This window comes from Mustelus asterias, chromosome 8 (assembly GCF_964213995.1).
Source record: "Mustelus asterias chromosome 8, sMusAst1.hap1.1, whole genome shotgun sequence".
Classification (NCBI taxonomy): domain Eukaryota; kingdom Metazoa; phylum Chordata; class Chondrichthyes; order Carcharhiniformes; family Triakidae; genus Mustelus; species Mustelus asterias.
The window spans coordinates 52,305,620-52,325,524 of NC_135808.1; the positions used below are offsets into that span (position 1 = coordinate 52,305,620).

Genomic DNA, 19,905 nt, shown 5'->3' on the forward strand with positions numbered 1-19,905 from the left:
CCAGGGAAATGAGTATTCCATCACACTACTGATTTATGCCTTGTAGATGGTGGATAGACCTTGCGGAGTCAGGAGCTGCGTTACTCGCCACAGGATTCCCAGCCTCTGATCTGCTCTTATTGCCGCAATATTTATACGGTTAATCCAATTCATTTGCTACTCAATGTTACCCCCAGGATTTTGGTTGGGTTGTGGGGGATTTAGTGATGTTAATGCCATTAAATATCAAGGGACGATGGTTAAATTTTCTCTTGTTGGAGATGGTCTTGCTTGGCACTCGAGGCGTGAATGTTACTTGCCATTCGTCAGCCCAAACCTGTATATTGTCCAGGTTTTGCTGCATTTGGACATGGACTGGTCATCTGGAGAGTCATGAATGGTGCTGAACATTGTGCAATCATCAGTGAACATTCCCACTTCTGACCTTATGATGGGTGAAAGGTCATTGATGAAGATGGCTGGGCCTAGGACACAACTCTGAGAAACTCCTGCAGTGATGTCCTGGAACCGACTTGATTGATCTCCAACAACCACAGATATCTTCCTTTGTGCTAGATATGTCTCCAACCAGCGCTGTATTCCCCTTGATTCACAGTTACTCCAGTTTTGCTAGCACACCTTGATGCCATACTCGTCAAATGCTGCCTTGCTGTCAAAGGCAGTCACTCTCAGCTCTGGAGTTCAGTTCTTTTGTCCATGTTTGAACTAAGGCTCTAAGGTCAGGAGCTTAGTGACTCTGGCAGAACCCAAACTGATTGTCTGTGAGAAAGTTATTGTGCTGCTTGTTAGCACAGTTGACGATCCCTTCTATCACTTTACTGACGTTTGAGAGTAGACTGATGGGACAGATTGGATTTATCCTGTTTTTCTGTACAGGACATACTGAGCAATTTTCCACATAGCCGGGTAGATGCCAGTGTTGTAGCTGCACTAGAACAACTTGGCTAGTGAAACAGCAAGTTCTGGAGCACAACTCTTCAGGACTACTGACAGAATATTGTCAGGACCCTTGCAATTTCCAGTGCTTCCAGATGTTTTTTGATATCATACGGAATCAATCAAATTGGCTGAACACTGGCATTTGTGATGCTGGGGACCTCAAGAGGATGCCAAAATGGATCATCCAATCAGCACTTCTGACTGAAGATTGTTGAAGTGCTTCAGCCTTATCTTTTGCACTGATGTGCTGGGCTCCTCCATCATTGAGGATGGGGATATTTGTGCAGCCTCCTCCTCCAGTGAGTTGTTTAATTGTCCACTACCATTCACAACTGGACATGGCAAGACTGGAGAGCTTAGATCTCATCCATTGTTTTGGGATGGTTTAGCTTTGTCTATCACTTGCTATTTGGCACACAGTCCTGCGTTGTAGCTTCACCAGGTTAACACCTCATTCTTAGGTATGCCTGGTGCTGCAGCTGGCATTTCTAACTTCCTAGACTCTTCATTGAACCAGGGTGGATCCATGACTTGGTGGTAATGATAGAGTTGGTGATATACCAGGCCATGTGGTCACAGGTTGTGGTCAAGTACACTTCTACTGCTAATGGCCCACACTATTTCTTGGTTGCACAATCTTGGGTCGCTAGATCTGTTCAAACTCTATCCCATTTAGCACGATGGTAATGCCACACATGATGGAGGGTATCCTCAATGTGAAGCTGGGACTATGTCTCCACAAGTACTGTGCAGTGGTCACTCCTTCCTTGGCTGAGGGGTCAATCATGAGGGGTAATAGTTTTAAGGTAAAGAGCAGGAGATTCAGAGGGGATTTAAGAAAAAATGTTTTCACTCAGAGGGTTGTGGGAACCCGGAGTGCAATTCCTGGGAAAGTAGTCGAGGCCGGAAATCTTGCAACCTTTAAAAAATGTTTGTATGAGCACTTGAAATATCATAATATTCAAGGATATGGGACAAGTGTAGGAAAATAGGATTAACACATCTTCTGTGGTAGATATTGTTGGTGCAGATTTGATGGGTCAAATAACTTTTTCTGCACTGTATGACTCTATGATACTGTCATGGACAGATGCATCCGCTACAGTCAGGTCGGTGAGGTATGTTTTTCCCTCACCACCTGTCACAGACCCAGTCTAGCAGCTATGTCTTGTAGAACCTGGCCGGCTCAGTCTGTAGTAAGGCTACCTTGGTGATGGTCACTGAAGTCCCCATCCAGAGTACATTCTGCACCCTTGCCACCCTCACTGGTGTTCAACATGGAGGAGTATTGATTCATCAGCTGAGGGGGGAGGGGACATTTTGTAGTAATCAACAGGAGGTTTCCTTGCCCTTGTTTGACCTGATGCCATGAGACTTCAAGGGGTCTAGAGTCAACTCCCAGGGCAACTCCCTCCTGAATGTAAGCCACTTACCTGTGGGATAGAACATGATGTGGCGGTGCCGGCGCTGGACTGGGGTAAGCACAGTAAGAAGTCTCAGAACACCAGGTTAAAGTCCAATAGATTTATTTGATAGCACAAGCCTCATGCTTTCAGAGTGCTGTTCTTTCATCAGGTGAGTGTGAGTTCAGTTCACAAACAGGGAATATAAAGACACAAACTCAATTTACAAAATAATGGTTGGAATGCGAGTCTTTACAGGTAATCAAGTCTTAAAGGTATAGACAATGTGAGTGGAGAGAGGGTTAAGCACAGGTTGAAGAGATGTGTATTGTCTCCAGCCAGGACAGTTAGAGAGATTTTGCAAGCCCAAGCAAGTCGTGGGGGTTACAGATAGTGTGACATGATCCCAAGATCCCGGTTGAGGCCATCCTGATGTGTGCGGAACTTGGCTATCAGTCTCTGCTCAGCGATTCTGCATTGTTGTGTGTCGTGAAGGCCGCCTTGGAGAATGCTTACCCGAAGATCAGAGGCTGAATGCCCGTGACTGTTGAAGTGTTCCCCAACAGGAAGAGAACACTCACACCTGGTGATTGTCAAGCGGTATTCATTCATCTCTTGTCGTAGCGTCTGCATGGTCTCCCCAATGTACCATGCCTCGAGACCTCCTTTCCTGCAGTGTATCAGGTAGACAATGTTGGCTGAGTTGCAAGTGTATGTACCGTGTACCTGGTGGATGGTGTTCTCACGTGAGATGATGGCATCCGTGTCGATGGTCCGGCACGTCTTGCAGAGGTCGCTGTGCCAGGGTTGTGTGGTGTCGTGGTCACTGTTCTCCTAAAGGCGGGTAGTTTGCTGCGGACAATGGTCTGTTTGAGTTGTGCGGTTCTTTGAAGGCAAGAAGTGGGGGTGTGGGGATGGCATATTGAAGGCTCCGGAGAAGATGTCGTACCTTCTTCGCTCCGGGGACCCTGTGCGAGAACCTCTCCGGCTATGTCGAGGGCATCCTGAAACCCATTGTACAAAGAACCCCCTGCACACATGGAGCAGTTGAACCAGGAGCACTCCTCGTCACAATGGATGTCTCGGCACTCTACACCAGCATCCACCATGACGATGGCATTGCTTCAACTGCCTCAGTACTCAACGCCAACAACTGCCAATCTCCAGATGCAATTTTACAACTCATCCGCTTCATCCTGGACCACAATGTCTTCACCTTCAACAACCAGTTCTTCATCCAGACGCACGGAACAGCCATGGGGACCAAATTCGCACCGCAATATGCCAACATCTTCATGCACAGATTCAAACAAGACCTCTTCACTGCACAGGAACTTCAACCGATGCTATACACTAGATGAAATTTTCTTCCTTTGGACTCATGGTGAACAATCACTGAAACAACTATATGATGACATCAACAAGTTCCATCCCACCATCAGACTCACCATGGACTACTCTCCGGAATCGGTTGCATTCTTGTACACACGCATCTCCATCAAGGATGGTCACCTCAGCACTTCACTGTACCGCAAGCCCACGGATAACCTCACGATGCTCCACTTCTCCAGCTTCCACCCTAAACACGTTAAAGAAGCCATCCCCTACGGACAAGCCCTCTGTATATACAGGATCTGCTCAGATGAGGAAGATCGCAACAGACACCTCCAGATGGTGAAAGATAGCCTCATAAGAACAGGATATGGCGCTCGATTCATCAATCGACAGTTCCGATGTGCCACAGCGAAATACCGTACCCGACCTCCTCTGAAGACAAACACGGGACATGGCGGACAGAGTACCTTTCGTCGTCCAGTACTTCCCCGGAGTGGAGAAGCTACGACATCTTCTCTGGAGCCTTCAACATGTCATCGATGAAGACAAACATCTCGCCAAGGCCATCCCCACACCCTCACTTCTTGCCTTCAAACAACCGCACAACCTCAAACAGACCATTGTCTGCAGAAAACTACCCAGCCTTCAGGAGAACAGTGACCACACCACACAACCCTGCCACATCAACCTCTGAAAGACATGCCGGATCATCGACACGGATGCCATCATCTCACGTGAGAACACCATCCACCAGGTACATGGTACATACACTTGCAACTCGGCCAACATTGTCTACCTGATACACTGCAGGAAAGGATGTCCCGAGGCATGGTACATTGGGGAGACCATGCAGACGCTACGACAACGGATGAATGAACACCGCTCGACAATCACCAGGCAGGAGTGTTCTCTTCCTGGTGGGGAACACTTCAGCAGTCACGGGCATTCAGTCTCTGATCTTTGGGTAAGTGTTCTCCAAGGCGGCCTTCACGACACACGACAACGCAGAATCGCTGAGCAGAAACTGATAGCCAAGTTCTGCACACGAGGATGGCCTCAACCGGGATCTTAGGTTCATGTCACACTATCTGTAACCCCCACGGCTTGCCTGGGCTTGCAAAACCTCACTAACTGTCCTGGCTGGAGACAGTACACATCTCTTTAACCTGTGCTTAAGCTTCTCTCCACTCACATTGTCTGTACCTTTAAGACTTGATTACCTGTAAAGACTCGCATTTCAACCATTATTTTGTAAATTGAGTTTGTGTCTTTATATCCCCTGTTTGTGAACAGAACTCCCACTCACCTGATGAAGGAGCAGCGCTCTGAAAGCTTGTGGCTTGTGCTATCGGATAGAACATACCCAAGGATGGTGATGGTAGTGTCTAAGAGATTATCTGCAAGATATGATTCTGTGAGTATGATTATGGCCAAGCTCTTGCTTGACTAGTCTGTGGAAAAGGTTTTGGCACAAACTCCCAAATGTTAGTAAGGGTCAATAGGGCTGAGTTTGCTATTGTCTTTTCCGATGCCTGGGCCAATGCCAGATGTTCTGCCTAGTTTCATTCCTCATTGGCTTTCTGGATGTTTGATACAACCGAGTGGCATTGAAGAGTAAATCTGGAGTCACATGTAGGCCAGACCAGATAAGGATGGCAGATTCCCTTCTCTGAAGGACATTAGTGAAGCAGATGGGCTTTTACAACAATCGACGATTGGACAAATCCAATCCAGCAAATTACCGCTCCATCATTAGACTTTTAATTGCAGATTTTAATTGATTGAATTCAAATTCAACATTCTGCCATGGTGGGATTTAAACCCAGGTCCCCAAAGTATTACCCTGGGTCTCTGGATTGCTAGTTCAGTGAGAATAGCACTACGCCACCTCCTCCTCTGCTGCGAACTTGTACAGCAAACTGAAGCTGCCTTCACGTGATCATGCAGTTGAATCACCTACATCTCTCAATTTATGAGACTGACTTATTTGGATCCACATGTAGCGTTACAGCACCAATCTGTGTTGAATTTACCCTCAAAGGGATTTGAATCGAGTACCAAAATAGGTTTAGTGAACAATTATAATGCAATAATAAATATCAGCAGGTGAACACAAAATTGGTTATTCCATGAATTATACTTGTGTCTAAGAAGTAAAAGACCAGGTGTAAGTGTAGTGCATGCCTACTGGTTAAAGGATCCATTGTGAGGGGAGTTTGGGTAATCTCAACCCAATTCCAAATGGGTAGAGTCATAGCTCAAAACTTTCTATAATTGGCAATCTCACTCAGATTATAGCTGGTATGGAAAATGGAAAACATCTTACTGAGTTAATCAGGAGTACTCTCCAGATGTGAGGTGCCTGAAGCACAATGTTAGGGAGAAGTAGAGGGAGCTTTATTTTGCAGCTATCTGTGCTTTACCTGACCTGGGTGTGTTCAATAATCCCTAAACCAGGATCTTGGGTTTATGTCACACTATCGGTAACCCCCACAGCTTGCCTCCTGGACTTGCAGAATCTCACTGGCTGTCCTGTCTGGAGACAATACACATATCTTTAACCTGTGCTTAATGCTCCCTCCACTCACATTGTCTGTATCTTCAAGACCTGGTTGGCTGTAGAGATTCGCATTCTAATCAGTATTCTGTAACTTAATTTTGTGTCTCTGTATGCCCTATTTGAGAGCAGATATCCACTCCATCTGACGAAGGAGCAGCGCTCCGAAAGCTAATGGCATTTGCTACCAAATAAACCTGTTGACTGGTGTTGTTAAAACTCTTACTGCATTTACCCCAGTCCAACGCCGGCATCTCCACATTGTGTTCAATAATAACAGTGTATACCTGAAATTGAAATTGTGCCATTTATCAGCAAAAGAAAACAAAAAGTTTGCATTTGTATAGCACTTTTCATATCAAGATGTCACAGCCAACCAAGGACTTGTGAAATGCAGTCGTTGTTACATAGGCATACATACCTGATTGTGTGCAAATAGCAGGTTTCACTCTCCCCAGGCAAAAGTGAGATAATCAATCATTTAATCCATTTTGGTTGTGTTGGTTGAGGGGTAAATGTTGGTCAAGGGGTAAACATTGGCTATGTCACTAGGAAAACATCCCTGCTCCATTTCTCTGCAAAACTGAGCTCAGCCAAAATTCTAAGATAAAAGCAAAATACTGTGGATGCTGGAATCATCAGGGCTCTGACAAAGGGTCATCCAGACTCGAAACGTTGGCTCTAGTCTTTCACGATGTGGAGATGCCGGCGTTGGACTGGGGTAAACACAGTAAGAAGTTTAACAACACCAGGTTAAAGCCCAACAGGTTTATTTAATATTAAATTATTAATATTATTATTTAATATTAAATAAACCTGTTGCACTTTAACCTGGTGTTGTTAAACTTCTTACTCTAGTCTTTCACCACAGATGCCGTCAGACCTGCTGAGATTTTCTAGCATTTTCTGGTTTTTTGTTTCATTCAAAATTCTGTTGCCTTTATCCCGACTCACGCCAATGTTTGTTTACCCATCACCCCTGTGGTCACTGGCCTACCCTGAGTTCGCAGTTTGCCTGAAATTCAACAATGTCATCCTAATGTTCAAATTACTTCCTCCCTATCTCTGTTACTTTCACCAACCCTCCAAAATCTCAGTTTTCCTCCAATATGGGCCCTATTGTGCAGCCCCAATTTCTACCATCCCTATTGGTGCTTTGCCTTCAGCTGCCCACATCCTCAGCCCTCGAATTCCAGAGAACAATAGAATCCCTACAGTGCAGAAGGTGGCCATTCAGCCTCCCTTCACCTTATCCAGCTAACCTCACATACTTAGCATGGCCACTCCACTTAGCCAACACATCTTTGGACACTAAGGGGCAAATTAGCAAGGCCAATCCACCTAACTTGCATATCTTTGGACTGTGGGAGGAAACCCACGGAGAAATGGGGAGAAAGCGCAAACTCCACACAGTCATCAAGACCGGAATTGAACCGGAGTCCCTGGCACTGTGAGGCAGCAGTACTAACCACTATGCTACAATGCGTCTCCTCACTAATCCTCTCTGTCTCACTGACTTCTGTGAGATGCTTCTTAAAATCTACCTCTTTGAGAGAGCTTTTGATCACCTATCCTCATGTGGCTCAGAATGTAATTTTATCTATTAAAATTCCCGTGAAGCACCTTGTAATGTTTTACTGCATTAAAGACACTATACAAATGCAAGTTGTAGTTGCACTATGGGATGTTTTGTGCCTCAAGGAGGCAGACAGGGCCTCAGTTTAATAGCTCATCTGAGAGATGTCACCTATGAAAATGATGCACTGCCTCAGTGCTACATTGCATCTCAGTTTACAGTACGACCTCAGGTCCTGGGAGGGGGCATAAATCCGCAACCTACTGACTCAGCTATGTATGCCGCCACTGGGCCAAGCATCTTTCACCATGGGCACACAAAAAAAAATCACTGAAAAAACCCCAACTATTTAATATGCACATCATGCGAACTGACTACATCACTAATATCATCTCTCATGGCAAGAAACAATGATAAATGAGAGCTACCTCAACTTGAAATGTAATACAACCAGGACTAACCTGAGCAGCTCCAAGGGGTGGTACTCGCAACCTCTTCATGGCTTTCTGTCTGTCACCTCCTTCCAATTCTGCTGTAACAAGAGCCTATGGAGAAAGAAGCAGATCAGGACGAGTCTCGCCGGAACACATCAAATAAAAGCTGTAAATAACTGGTCACCAAACCTGAAGTAACTATTTCCTAACTGGTACATAATCATTACATTTTTTTTTGCAATGGTCACATTTATTGCCCAAAGTTGCCAACAGTAGCTATTTCACAAATGAATGGACATTCAGAGTGGGTCACTAGCAGCAGGACCCGGGTCAGATGCCGACATGGGTCTTTTTTGGAAAATTCCAAGTGCTGCCTGACAACTGTGTGAGGTGGGGGAGGGACCTCACAACTGAGCTCGCCTTGTCCCCAATTGAAATTATGGTCAATTTTTTGCTGTAATTCTGCAAATCGCTTGATCTATTCAATATCATTTCACAATCCGCCATGGTAGGATTTGAACCTTTGGCCTCTAGGTTGCTGATCTACTATTACAACCACTACACTATTGCATTGATTTAATGTGAAGTTGTACTGCTTATGAATTTGATGAACTAAATAAAATAGTAACGTATTTTAAATTATGAGAGTCAGATAGATTGAAATACAATTAGATAAAATAAATTAATATCCTGAACACTGGGTGTGTTTTCCTTAGAGCAGAGAAGAGTTAATAAGTGTTCAAAATTATGAATGGTTATAATAGAGAAATAGCAACCAGAGGAAACATGTTATATAATTGGCAAAAAATTCAGTGAAGGGCTTTTTCTTTGTACACGAAGCAAGTTGTTATGATCTGTAATGCATTGTTTGAAAGGGTGGTGGAGGTAGATTCACCAGGAAATTTGCAACAGGAATTGGATAGATACTTCAATGGAAAAATATTGTCAGAAATAGGGAGGGGGAAGTCAAAACGTTGATACAAACACAAAAGATTGAAACATCTTTTTCTGTGCTGTACGCTTCTATAAATATTGAATACATAGCAAGCTGGACTTCAGAGTGTGTACAGTGGGCAGGTAGGGCATAGTGTGCTCTGTAGGTTCCAGCCAATGTTTGCGCTCCTAGTGGCTATCGCAGTGACACATGTAATGATCTCCCTCCCTCTCACAAAGAATGGTGCACAGGAAGAGACCATTCAACCTGTTGCATCCATGCTGGCTCTCTGCAAGAGCAACTCAGCTAATCCTATTCCCCCTCCCTTTCCCTGGAGCCCAGCAATTTTTCTCTCTTCAGATGCATATCCCATTCCCTTTTGAATCTGTCTCCACCACCATTTTAGGTAGTAGATTCCACATTTTAACCACTCACTGTGTAAAAAAGTTATTTGTCTTGTTGCTATTCGTTCTTTTGCCATTAAATTGCTGTCCTCTGCTTCTCAATCCTTATGCCCATGAGAATAGTTTACTTCTATACTCCTCAATCCCTCAATTTTGAACACCTCTATGAAATCACCTCTTGATCTTCTCATCTCTAATAGCATCCCAGCAACTCCAATCTGAAGTCCCTCATCCCTGGAATACTTGCGTAAATTTTTTCTGCATCCTCTCACAAGCCTTCACATTCCTCCAGAAGTACAGTTCATAAAATTGGACACAATGCTCAAGTTGAGGCCAAAACATTGTTTTATAATGATTCATATCTTGCTTTCTATGACTCTTTTTATAAAGTTTAAGATCCCATATGTCTCTTTAACCACTATCTCAAATACCTTGAATGATCTTTTTCGAATGATCTTGGGCGGCATGGTAGCACAGTGGTTGGCACTGCTGCTTCACAGCTCCAGGGACCTGGGTTCGATTCCCGGCTTGGGTCACTGTCTGTGTGGAGTTTGCATATTCTCCTCGTGTCTGCGTGGGTTTCCTCCGGGTGCTCCGGTTTCCTCCCACAGTCCAAAGATGTGCGGGTTAGGTTGATTGGCCATGCTAAAAAATTGCCCCTTAGTGTCCGTAGGTTAGAGGGATTAGTGGGTAAATATGTAGGGATATGGGGTAGGGCCTGGGTGGGATTGTGGTCGGTGCAGACTTGATGGGCCAAATGGCCTCTTTCTGCACTATAGGGTTTCTATGATGATTTCTATGATCTGTACACATATAACCCTAGATCTTGCTTTCCGGTACCCAACTTAGAATTGTACCCTTTGTCTTCTTCATTCTTCTTACCAAAATGAATCTCTTCACACAACTCTGCATAGCGATCCTCATGCTGACTCCTGTGGAATCTCACTGTGTATAGTCCTCTAGTCAGAAAAAAGGTCATTCACCACTACCCTCTGTTTTGTGTCACTTTCCTAACTTTGTATCCATGTCATCACTGTTCCTTTTATTCCATGGTCTTCAACTTTGATAGTAAGTCTAGTATGTAGCACTTGTTAAATGCCTTTTGCCTTGTACACCATATCAACCGCATTACCCTCATCAAGAGCTCAATCAAGTTAGTTGAACACATTTGGCCTTTAACAGATCTATGCTAACTTCCCTTAATTAATTCACATATCCAAGCGATTGTTAATTTGGCCCCAGATTGTTTCTAAAAGCATTCCAACTAGTGAGGTTAGGCTGGCTGGCTTGTAGTTACTGGTTTCTTCTCAAATGCTTTTTTTTGAACAAGGGGGTAACATTTATAAGTCTCCAGTTCTCTGGCACCACCCCTGCATCTAAGGATGGCTGGAAAATTAGGGCCAGTTCCTCTGCAATTTCCCTAATTTCTTCAACATCCTCAGATGCATCCCATCCAGTCCTGGTGACTTACCAACTTTTACATTTAGTCAGTCTTTCCAATACCTCGACTTGATCAATTTTTAGCCCATCTAGTATCTCAACTATCCTCTCTTTCAGTATGACTTTGGCAGCATCTTCTTCCTTAGTAAAGATAGATGCAAGGTATTCATTTAGTATCTCACCATTTCCTCTGTGTTCATGATGGCGGCACGGTAGCACAGTGGTTAGCACTGCTGCTTCACAGCTCCAGGGACCTGGGTTCGATTCCCAGCTTGGGTCACTGTCTGTGTGGAGTTTGCACATTCTCCTCGTGTCTGCGTGGGTTTCCTCCGAGTGCTCCGGTTTCCTCCCACAGTCCAAAGATGTGCGGGTTAGGTTGATTAGCCATGCTAAAAATTGCCCTTAGTGTCCTGAGATGCATAGGTTAGAGGAATTATTAGGTAAATATGTAGGGATATGGGAATAGGGCCTGGGTGGGATTGTGGTCGGTGCAGACTCGATGGGCCAAATGGCCTCTTTCTGCACTGTAGGGTTTCTATGAGTAGATGGAGTTTAATCCGGATAAATGCGAAGTGATGCATTTTGGAAGAAATAATGTAGGGAGGAGTTATACAATAAATGGCAGAGTCATCAGGAGTATAGAAATACAGAGGGACCTAGGTGTGCAAGTCCACAAATCCTTGAAGGTGGCAACACAGGTGGAGAAGGTGGTGAAGAAGGCATATGGTATGCTTGCCTTTATAGGACGGGGTATAGAGTATAAAAGCTGGAGTCTGATGATGCAGCTGTATAGAACGCTGGTTAGGCCACATTTGGAGTTCTGCGTCCAGTTCTGGTCGCCGCACTACCAGAAGGACGTGGAGGCATTGGAGAGAGTGCAGAGAAGGTTTACCAGGATGTTGCCTGGTATGGAGGGTCTTAGCTATGAGGAGAGATTGGGTAGACTGGGGTTGTTCTCCCTGGAAAGACAGAGAATGAGGGGAGATCTAATAGAGGTATACAAGATTATGAAGGGTATAGATAGGGTGAACAGTGGGAAGCTTTTTCCCAGGTCGGAGGTGACGATCACGAGGGGTCACGGGCTCAAGCTGAGAGGGGCGAAGTATAACTCAGACATCAGAGGGACGTTTTTTACACAGAGGCTGGTGGGGGCCTGGAATGCGCTGCCAAGTAGGGTGGTGGAGGCAGGCACGCTGACATCGTTTAAGACTTACCTGGATAGTCACATGAGCAGCCTGGGAATGGAGGGATACAAACGATTGGTCTAGTTGAACCAAGGAGTGGCACAGGCTTGGAGGGCCGAAGGGCCTGTTTCCTGTGCTGTACTGTTCTTTGTTTGTATCTCTTTTTGCCCTAATTGGCCCACCCCACCTTTTTACTATTCATACGCCTATAGAAGACTTTGGATTCCCTCCCTTTGTACTATTACCATCTAGTCTATGTTAGGAGAATTAAAATCCCCATTTTCACTCCACATTTGCTTTTGCACATTTTTGTGATTTTTCCTGCAAATCTGCTTCTCCATGTCTTTCCCATTAGTGGATGACCTATGGAATACGGCCAGAATTTGGTCAAAAGACCTGATACAACCTGTGCACAGAGCACTTTAAGATTATTGATTATAAGATTATTGGGCCTTCATTTTATCACACTGTGCCTCTTACCTCTGTTTCACTGATCAACTGGGTGATTTTCTTGCAGGTGTAGAATGGAGCCACCTCTACATGTACCACTCTCCAGTCAGCACCACGACTTGTCTCCAGCATCTTATCATGCTTCTTCAGAATCTTTCGAAAACCGGTGAAATTCAGATTCTGAAAAAGTAAAACAGAAGGCATTTTATATTAGTCAGTTTGATTTTTCTCTACAGGTCTCATGTGGGCGCTCTCCAGTACTTGTGTGTTTGTGTTGTTATAGGGTTTCTTTCTGTTTCACTTCTAGTACACAGTGCCTTCTCACAAAACTCCTCCCCAACCAACTTTGCTCTCTCCATGCCCTCTACTGTACCTAGAGCATAGCCTTTTTGTAAGCACTTTCCCAAGGACATTTTTTAGACTGCAAGTAGTGAAGTAGTACCATGGACTCAACTGTGAAATTAATAGATTTTACTAGGTAAGGACATCAAGAAGCGACAAGCAAATTAAATGGAGTTAAGGTGCAAATTGGCCATGGGCTAACTGAATGGTAGAACAGGTTTGAGGGGCTGAAGGTCTCCGCCAATTCCTATGATTCTTCCTGATCGATGCCATCATCAACGGCATACCTACAAGCACAGTTGGTTGAGTTGGTCAAGTTGGTTGTGGCTCACAGTGAAAGGTCTGAAAGTTGAGGGAAAGCTAACATTCATGTACATCATGATACAACAGCCAATGCACAAAAGCAATGCAGCATCCAACTGGTGTTGAGCTTGAAGTATTCATTAAAGGGTTTGTTAGCATAATGGCTGTGCTATTAGTAACCCAGAGGTCTGGACTAATAATCCAGAGACGGGACTTCAAATTCCACAATCGCAGTTTACAAAATTAAATCCAGTTAATTAAATAAATCCAAAATTTAAAAAAAGCTAATGACCATGAAACTATTAGATTGTCATTAAAAACCCAATGGGTCCATTCATGTCCTTTAGGGAAAAAATTTGCTACTGTCACTGTCTGGCTCCAAACCAGACAAACTTGAGCAAACTGGCTGATTCTTAACTGCCCTCTGAAATGGCTTAGCAAGTCACTCAATTGTATAAAACCTCTACAAGAGCGCGTACGTAACATTATTATTGACTCAACTTTCTGAATTCTGAAGGACACAGGTCCAACTGGACCTGTAGCAAATGATGACAGGACCAACTTGAATGAAAATTTCAGGAGAGATCCAACTTGATCTGCTCCTCACCAAGCTACCTACCATAGCTGCATCGATCCACAACAGCATTGATGGAAGTGACTATTACATTCCTTGTGGAGGCAAAGCCCCATTCTGAGGCTACCTTCCAAGATGTTGTGTAGTACTCCCCCCATGTTAACTGGGCAGAATCAGAACAGATTGAGGAGCTCAAAACTGGGCATTCAGGTGCTGTGGTGCAGCAGCAGAACTGATTCCACCACAATTTGTTATAGTCAAATATCCACCAAGCCAGGGTGACAACCCTTACTCAATGAAGAATGTAGAAGGGCATGCCAAGAGCAGCATCAGGCATAGGTGAAAATGAGATGCCAACTTCGTGCAGTTATAGCAAACTACATGTGTGCTAAACAGTGGAGATAAAATGCTATAAAAGAGCTAAGCAGTTCACAATCAACAGATCTGCATCTGCCATATCCAGTAATGAATGTCAGTGGCTCCAGGAACACTATGCTGAATGTTGGTGGAGTCCAGGACACAAATGTGAGGCAAGGTTGCAGTGGCCATGAGCATTTTCAGCCAAGAGTATTGAGTGGATGATCCATTCCGGCCTACCTGAGGCTGCCATCATCATAGATGGTATTCAGCCATTTTGATTTGCTCCATGTTATAGAAACTGCTGTGTAGTCTGGATACAGTAAAGGCTGACAAAAAGGAAGGAGGGCATGGCTATTGGAGGCCAATCATCTCAGCTCCAGGACATCATTGCAGGAGTTTCTCAGTTAGTGACCTCCCCATCACCATAAGATCAGAGGTGGGAATGCTTGTTGCTGATGATTGTTTAGTCTCTACAATTTCTCAGCTAATCATACAATCCATGCAGTAAGATTCTGACAACTTCCAAGGCTGGCTGATAAATAGCATTAATGTCACACAAGCAACAGGCATTGGCCACCTCGAAGAAGAAACAGTCTAATCAGCTCTCCATATTGTTCAATGGCACTACCCTCATTGTTCCACCGGAGCAAAGTAGAGAGGGAGCGATTCGTGTCAGTCGTGGCTGAGGGTAACAGAGTGATTTTTTTTTTAACCTTACTTTTTAGCGGAGTTTTTTTTCTCAGTTAAACAGGAATCCGGAAGTAGGCCGCGGGGAGGCCTGAGAAGGTTTTTTTGCCCAATAAATTTGAACGGGGAAGTAACCCGAGATTCTACACCTGTAGAGTCCCCCACCCTCCCCCCTCCTCTAACCTAAAAAAAAGACTCGGAGTGAGAGCAGGTGAGCTTTTTTTTTCCTCTCTCTTTCGTTTCTCAGTAAGGGAAGTTAGCAGGGATGTCAGTGCAGGCAGTGCAATGTTCCTCCTGTGGGATGTTTGCGGTGAGGGACACCAGTGTCCCGGCTGAGTACACCTGCAGGAAGTGCACCCAATTCCAGCTCCTTGAAGACCGTGTTAGGAATCTGGAGCTGGAACTGGATGAACTCAGGATCATTCGGGAGGCAGAGGCAGCTATAGATAGAAGCTACAGGGAGGTAGCTACTCCTAGAAATGATGATACGTGGGTGACGGCTCGAAGGGGTAAGAAGCAGTCAGAGCAGCGATCCCCTGGATCCCCTGTTCCTCTGTATAACAAGTATTCCGTTTTGGATACTGTTGGGGGGGGGGGGGGGGGGGGGGGAAGAACGACTTAACAGGGGTAAACCATGGGGTACAGGTCTCTGGCACAGAGTCTGTCCTTGTTGCTGAGAAGGGAAGGGGGAGAGGAGTAGAGCACTAGTCATTTGGGGACTCCATAGTTAGGGGGACAGATAGGAGAGGAATAGGGAGAGAGAGCAGTTCAACACGTGGGTATAGGGATGGTGCAGGAGGGAGGAATTCAGATACCTGAACAATTGGGGCTCATTCTGGGGTAGGTGGGACCTCTACAAACGGGATGGTCTACACCTGAACCAGAGGGGTACCAATATCCTGGGGGGGGGGGGGGGGGGGGGGGAGGAATTTGCTAATGCTCTTCAGGAACGAGAGGGACTCGTGGTTGGTGTGTTGCCTCCCAGGTGCCAGGGTCCATGATGTCTTGGATCGTGTTTTTGAGATCCTTAAGGGGGAAGGGGACCAGCCCCAAGTTGGCACCAATGACATAGGTAGGAAAAGAGATGGGGATGTAAGGCAGAATTCAGGGGAGTTGGGATGGAAGCTTAGAGCTAGAACAAACAGAGTTGTTATCTCTGGTTTGTTACCCCGTGCCACGGCGATAGTGGAGGAGAGGAATAGGGAGAGAGAGCAAATTGAGCCCGTGGCTATAGGGATGGTGCAGGAGGGAGGAATTCAGGTACCTGAACAATTGGGGCTCATTCTGGGGTAGGTGGGACCTCTACAAACAGGATGGTCTACACCTGAACCAGAGGGGTACCAATATCCTGGGGGGGGGGGGGGGGGGGGGGGGGAATTTGCTAATGCTCTTCAGGAGGGTTTAAACTAATTCAGCAGGGGGATGGGAACCTGAATTGTAGCTCCAGTGTACAGGAGGTTGAGAGTAGTGAGGTCATGGATAAGGTTTCAGCGTCGCAGGAGTGTACTGGCAGGCAGGAAGGTGGTTTGAAGTGTGTATACTTCAATGCCAGGAGCATCCGGAATAAGGTGGGTGAACTTGCAGCGTGGGTTGGTACCTGGGACTTCGATGTTGTGGCCATCTCGGAGACATGGATAGAGCAGGGACAGGAATGGTTGTTGCAGGTTCTGGGGTTTAGATGTTTCAGTAAGAGCAGGGAAGGTGGTAAAAGAGGTGTGGCATTATTAGTCAAGGACAGTATTACGGTGGCAGAAAGGACGTTTGATGAGGACTCGTCTACTGAGGTAGTATGGGCTGAGGTTAGAAACAGGAAAGGAGAGGTCACCCTGTTGGGAGTTTTCCATAGGCCTCCGAAAAGTTCCAGAGATGTAGAGGAAAGGATCGCAAAGATGATTCTGGATAGGAGCGAAAATAACAGGGTAGTTGTTATGGGGGACTTTAACTTTGCAAATATTGACTGGAAAAGCTATAGTTTGAGTACTTTAGATGGGTCAGTTTTTGTCAAATGTGTGCAGGAGGGTTTCGTGACACAGTATGTAGATAGGCCAACAAGAGGCGAGGCCACATTGGATTTGGTACTGGGTAATGAACCAGACCAGGTGTTAGATTTGGAGGTAGGGGAGCACTTTGGTGATAGTGACCACAATTCGGTTACGTTTAGAACATAGAAAAACTACAGCACAAACAGGGCCTTCGGCCCACAAGTTGTGCCGGTCATGTCCCTATCTACCTAGGCCTATATATAGGCTTACCTATAACTTTTAATCCTATTAAGTCCCATGTACTCATCCAGAAGTCTCTTAAAAGACCCTATCGAGTTTGCCTCCACCACCACTGACGGCAGCCGATTCCACTCACCCACCAACCTCTGAGTGAAAAACTTACCCCTGACATCTCCTCTGTACCTACTCCCCAGCACCTTAAACCTGTGTCCTCTCGTAGCAGCCATTTCAGCCCTGGGAAAAAGCCTCCGAGAATCCACCCGATCTATACCTCTCAACATCTTGTACACCTCCATCAGGTCACCTCTCATCCTTCGTCTCTCCAAGGAGAAAAGACCGAGCTCCCTCAACCTATCCTCATAAGGCATGCCACCCAATCCAGGCAACATCCTTGTAAATCTTCTCTGCACCCTTTCAATAATTTCTACATCCTTCCTGTAATGAGGCGACCAGAACCGAGCACAGTACTTTAAGTGGGGTCTGACGAGGGTCTTATAAAGCTGCATCATTATCTCCCGACTCCTAAACTCAATCCCTCGATTGATAAAGGCCAGCACACCATACGCCTTCTTAACCACCTCCTCTACCTGCGAGGCCGATTTAATAGTCCTATGGACCCGGACCCCAAGGTCCTTCTGATCCTCTACACTGCTAGGAGTCTTACCCTTGATATTATACTCCTTCATCCCACTTGACCTGCCAAAATGTACCACGACACATTTATCCGGGTTGAAGTCCATCTGCCACTTCTCTGCCCAGTCTTGCATCCTATCTATGTCACGCTGCAGCTTCTGACATCCCTCCAAACTATCCACAACACCACCAACCTTCGTGTCGTCAGCAAACTTACCAACCCATCCCTCCGCTTCCTCATCCAGGTCATTTATGAAAATGACAAACAGCAAGGGTCCCAGAACAGAGCCCTGGGGCACTCCACTGGTGACCGACCTCCATTCAGAAAAAGACCCATCTAAAACCACTCTCTGCCTTCTGCAGGCAAGCCAGTTCTGGATCCACAAGGCTACAGCCCCTTGGATCCCATGCCCTCTCACTTTCTCGAGAAGTCTTGCATGGGGGACCTTATCGAACACCTTGCTGAAGTCCATGTAAACCACACCTACCGCTTTTCCTTTGTCAATGTGTTTAGTCACATTTTCAAAGAACTCCACCAGGCTCGTAAGGCTCAATTTGCCTTTGACAAAGCTGTGCTGACTACGTTTGAGCATACTAAACTTCTCTAAATGTTCATAAATCCTGTCCCTCAGGATCTTCTCCATCAACTTACCAACCACTGAGATTAGACTCACCGGTCGGTAGTTTCCTGGGCTATCCCTATTCCCTTTCTTGAATATAGGAACCACATCCGCAATCCTCCGGAACCTCTCCCGTCTCCATCGACGATGCAAAGATCATCGCCAGAGGCTCTGCAATCTCTTCCCTCGCCTCCCACAGTAACCTGGGGTACATCCCATCCAGTCCCGACGACTTATCTATCTTGATGCTATTCAAAATTTCCAACACATCCTCTTTCTTAATGTCGACAAACTCAATCTTCTCAGTCTGCCTCAATCCTGTAGTACAACCACCCTGGTCTTTTTCCACCGTGAATACCGAGGTAAAGTATTCATTAAGCACCTCTGCTATTTCTTCCGGTTCCGTACACTTTCTCACCTTCACATTTTATAGGTCCTATTCCTTCACATCTCATCCTTTTACTCTTCACATATTTATAGAACGCCTTAGGGTTCTCCTTAATCTTACCTGCCAAGGCCTTCTCGTGACCCCCTTCTGGCTCTCCTAATTTCCTTCTTCAGTCCCTTCCTACAAGCCGTATACTCATCTAGATCCCCATCATCGCCTAGCTCTCTGAACCCATTGAACGCTTTCCTTTTCCTTTTGACTAGGTTCAGCACAGCTTTCGTGCACCACGGTTCCTGTAACCTACCAAAACCTCCCTGTCTCATCGGAACGTTGTCATGCAGAACTCCAGACAAACATTCCTTGAAAATCTGCCACCTTACTTCGGTACTTTCCCTTGAGAATACCTCCTTCCAATTTATGCCTCTAATCTCCTGCCTGATGGCTTCATATTTCCCCTTACTCCAGAAAACTTTACTTTAGCGATGGAAAGGAATAGGTATATACCGAAGGGCAAGAGTTATAGCTGAGGGAAAGGAAATTATGATGCGATTAGGCGAGATTTAGGATGCACATGTTGGGGAAGGAAACTGCAGGGGTTGGGCACAATTGAAATGCGGAGCTTGTTCAAGGAACAGCTACTGGGTGTCCTTGATAAGTATGTACCTGTCAGGCAGGGAGGAAGTGGTCGAGTGAGGGAACCGTGGTTTACTAGAGAAGTTGAATCTCTTGTGAAGCGGAAGAAGGAGACTTATGTTAAGATGAGATGTGAAGACTCAGTTAGGGCGCTTGAGAGTTACAGGTTAGCCAGGAAGGACCTAAAGAGAGAGTTAAGAAGAACCAGGGGGGGACATGAGAAGTCTTTGGCAGGTAGGATCAAGGAAAGCCCTAAAGCCTTCTATAGGTATGTCAGGAATAAAAGAATAACTAGGGTAAGATTAGGGCCAGTCAAGGACAGTCGTGGGAAGTTGTGTGTGGACCTGGAGAGATAGGAGAGACGCTAAATGAATATTTTTTGTCAGTATTCACGCAGGAAAAAGACAATGTTGTCGAGGAGAATACTGAGATACAGGATATTGAACTAGACGGGATTGAGGTTAATAAAGAGGAGGTGTTAGCAATT

At 45.5% G+C, this 19,905-nt stretch overlaps 1 protein-coding gene across 1 annotated transcript in view; it reads right to left on the reverse strand.

The window, feature by feature from the left end:
* xpr1a (xenotropic and polytropic retrovirus receptor 1a) overlaps window positions 1-19,905 on the reverse strand; it is a 323,914-nt gene that overhangs the window by 91,239 nt on the left and 212,770 nt on the right. Inside the window, exons 5-6 of the mRNA XM_078217964.1 lie at window positions 12,687-12,836; window positions 8,272-8,355 (exon numbers count right to left, since the gene is read on the reverse strand). Of these exons, the coding sequence (XP_078074090.1) occupies window positions 8,272-8,355; window positions 12,687-12,836 (234 nt within the window). The remainder of the gene's footprint in view (window positions 1-8,271; window positions 8,356-12,686; window positions 12,837-19,905) is intronic.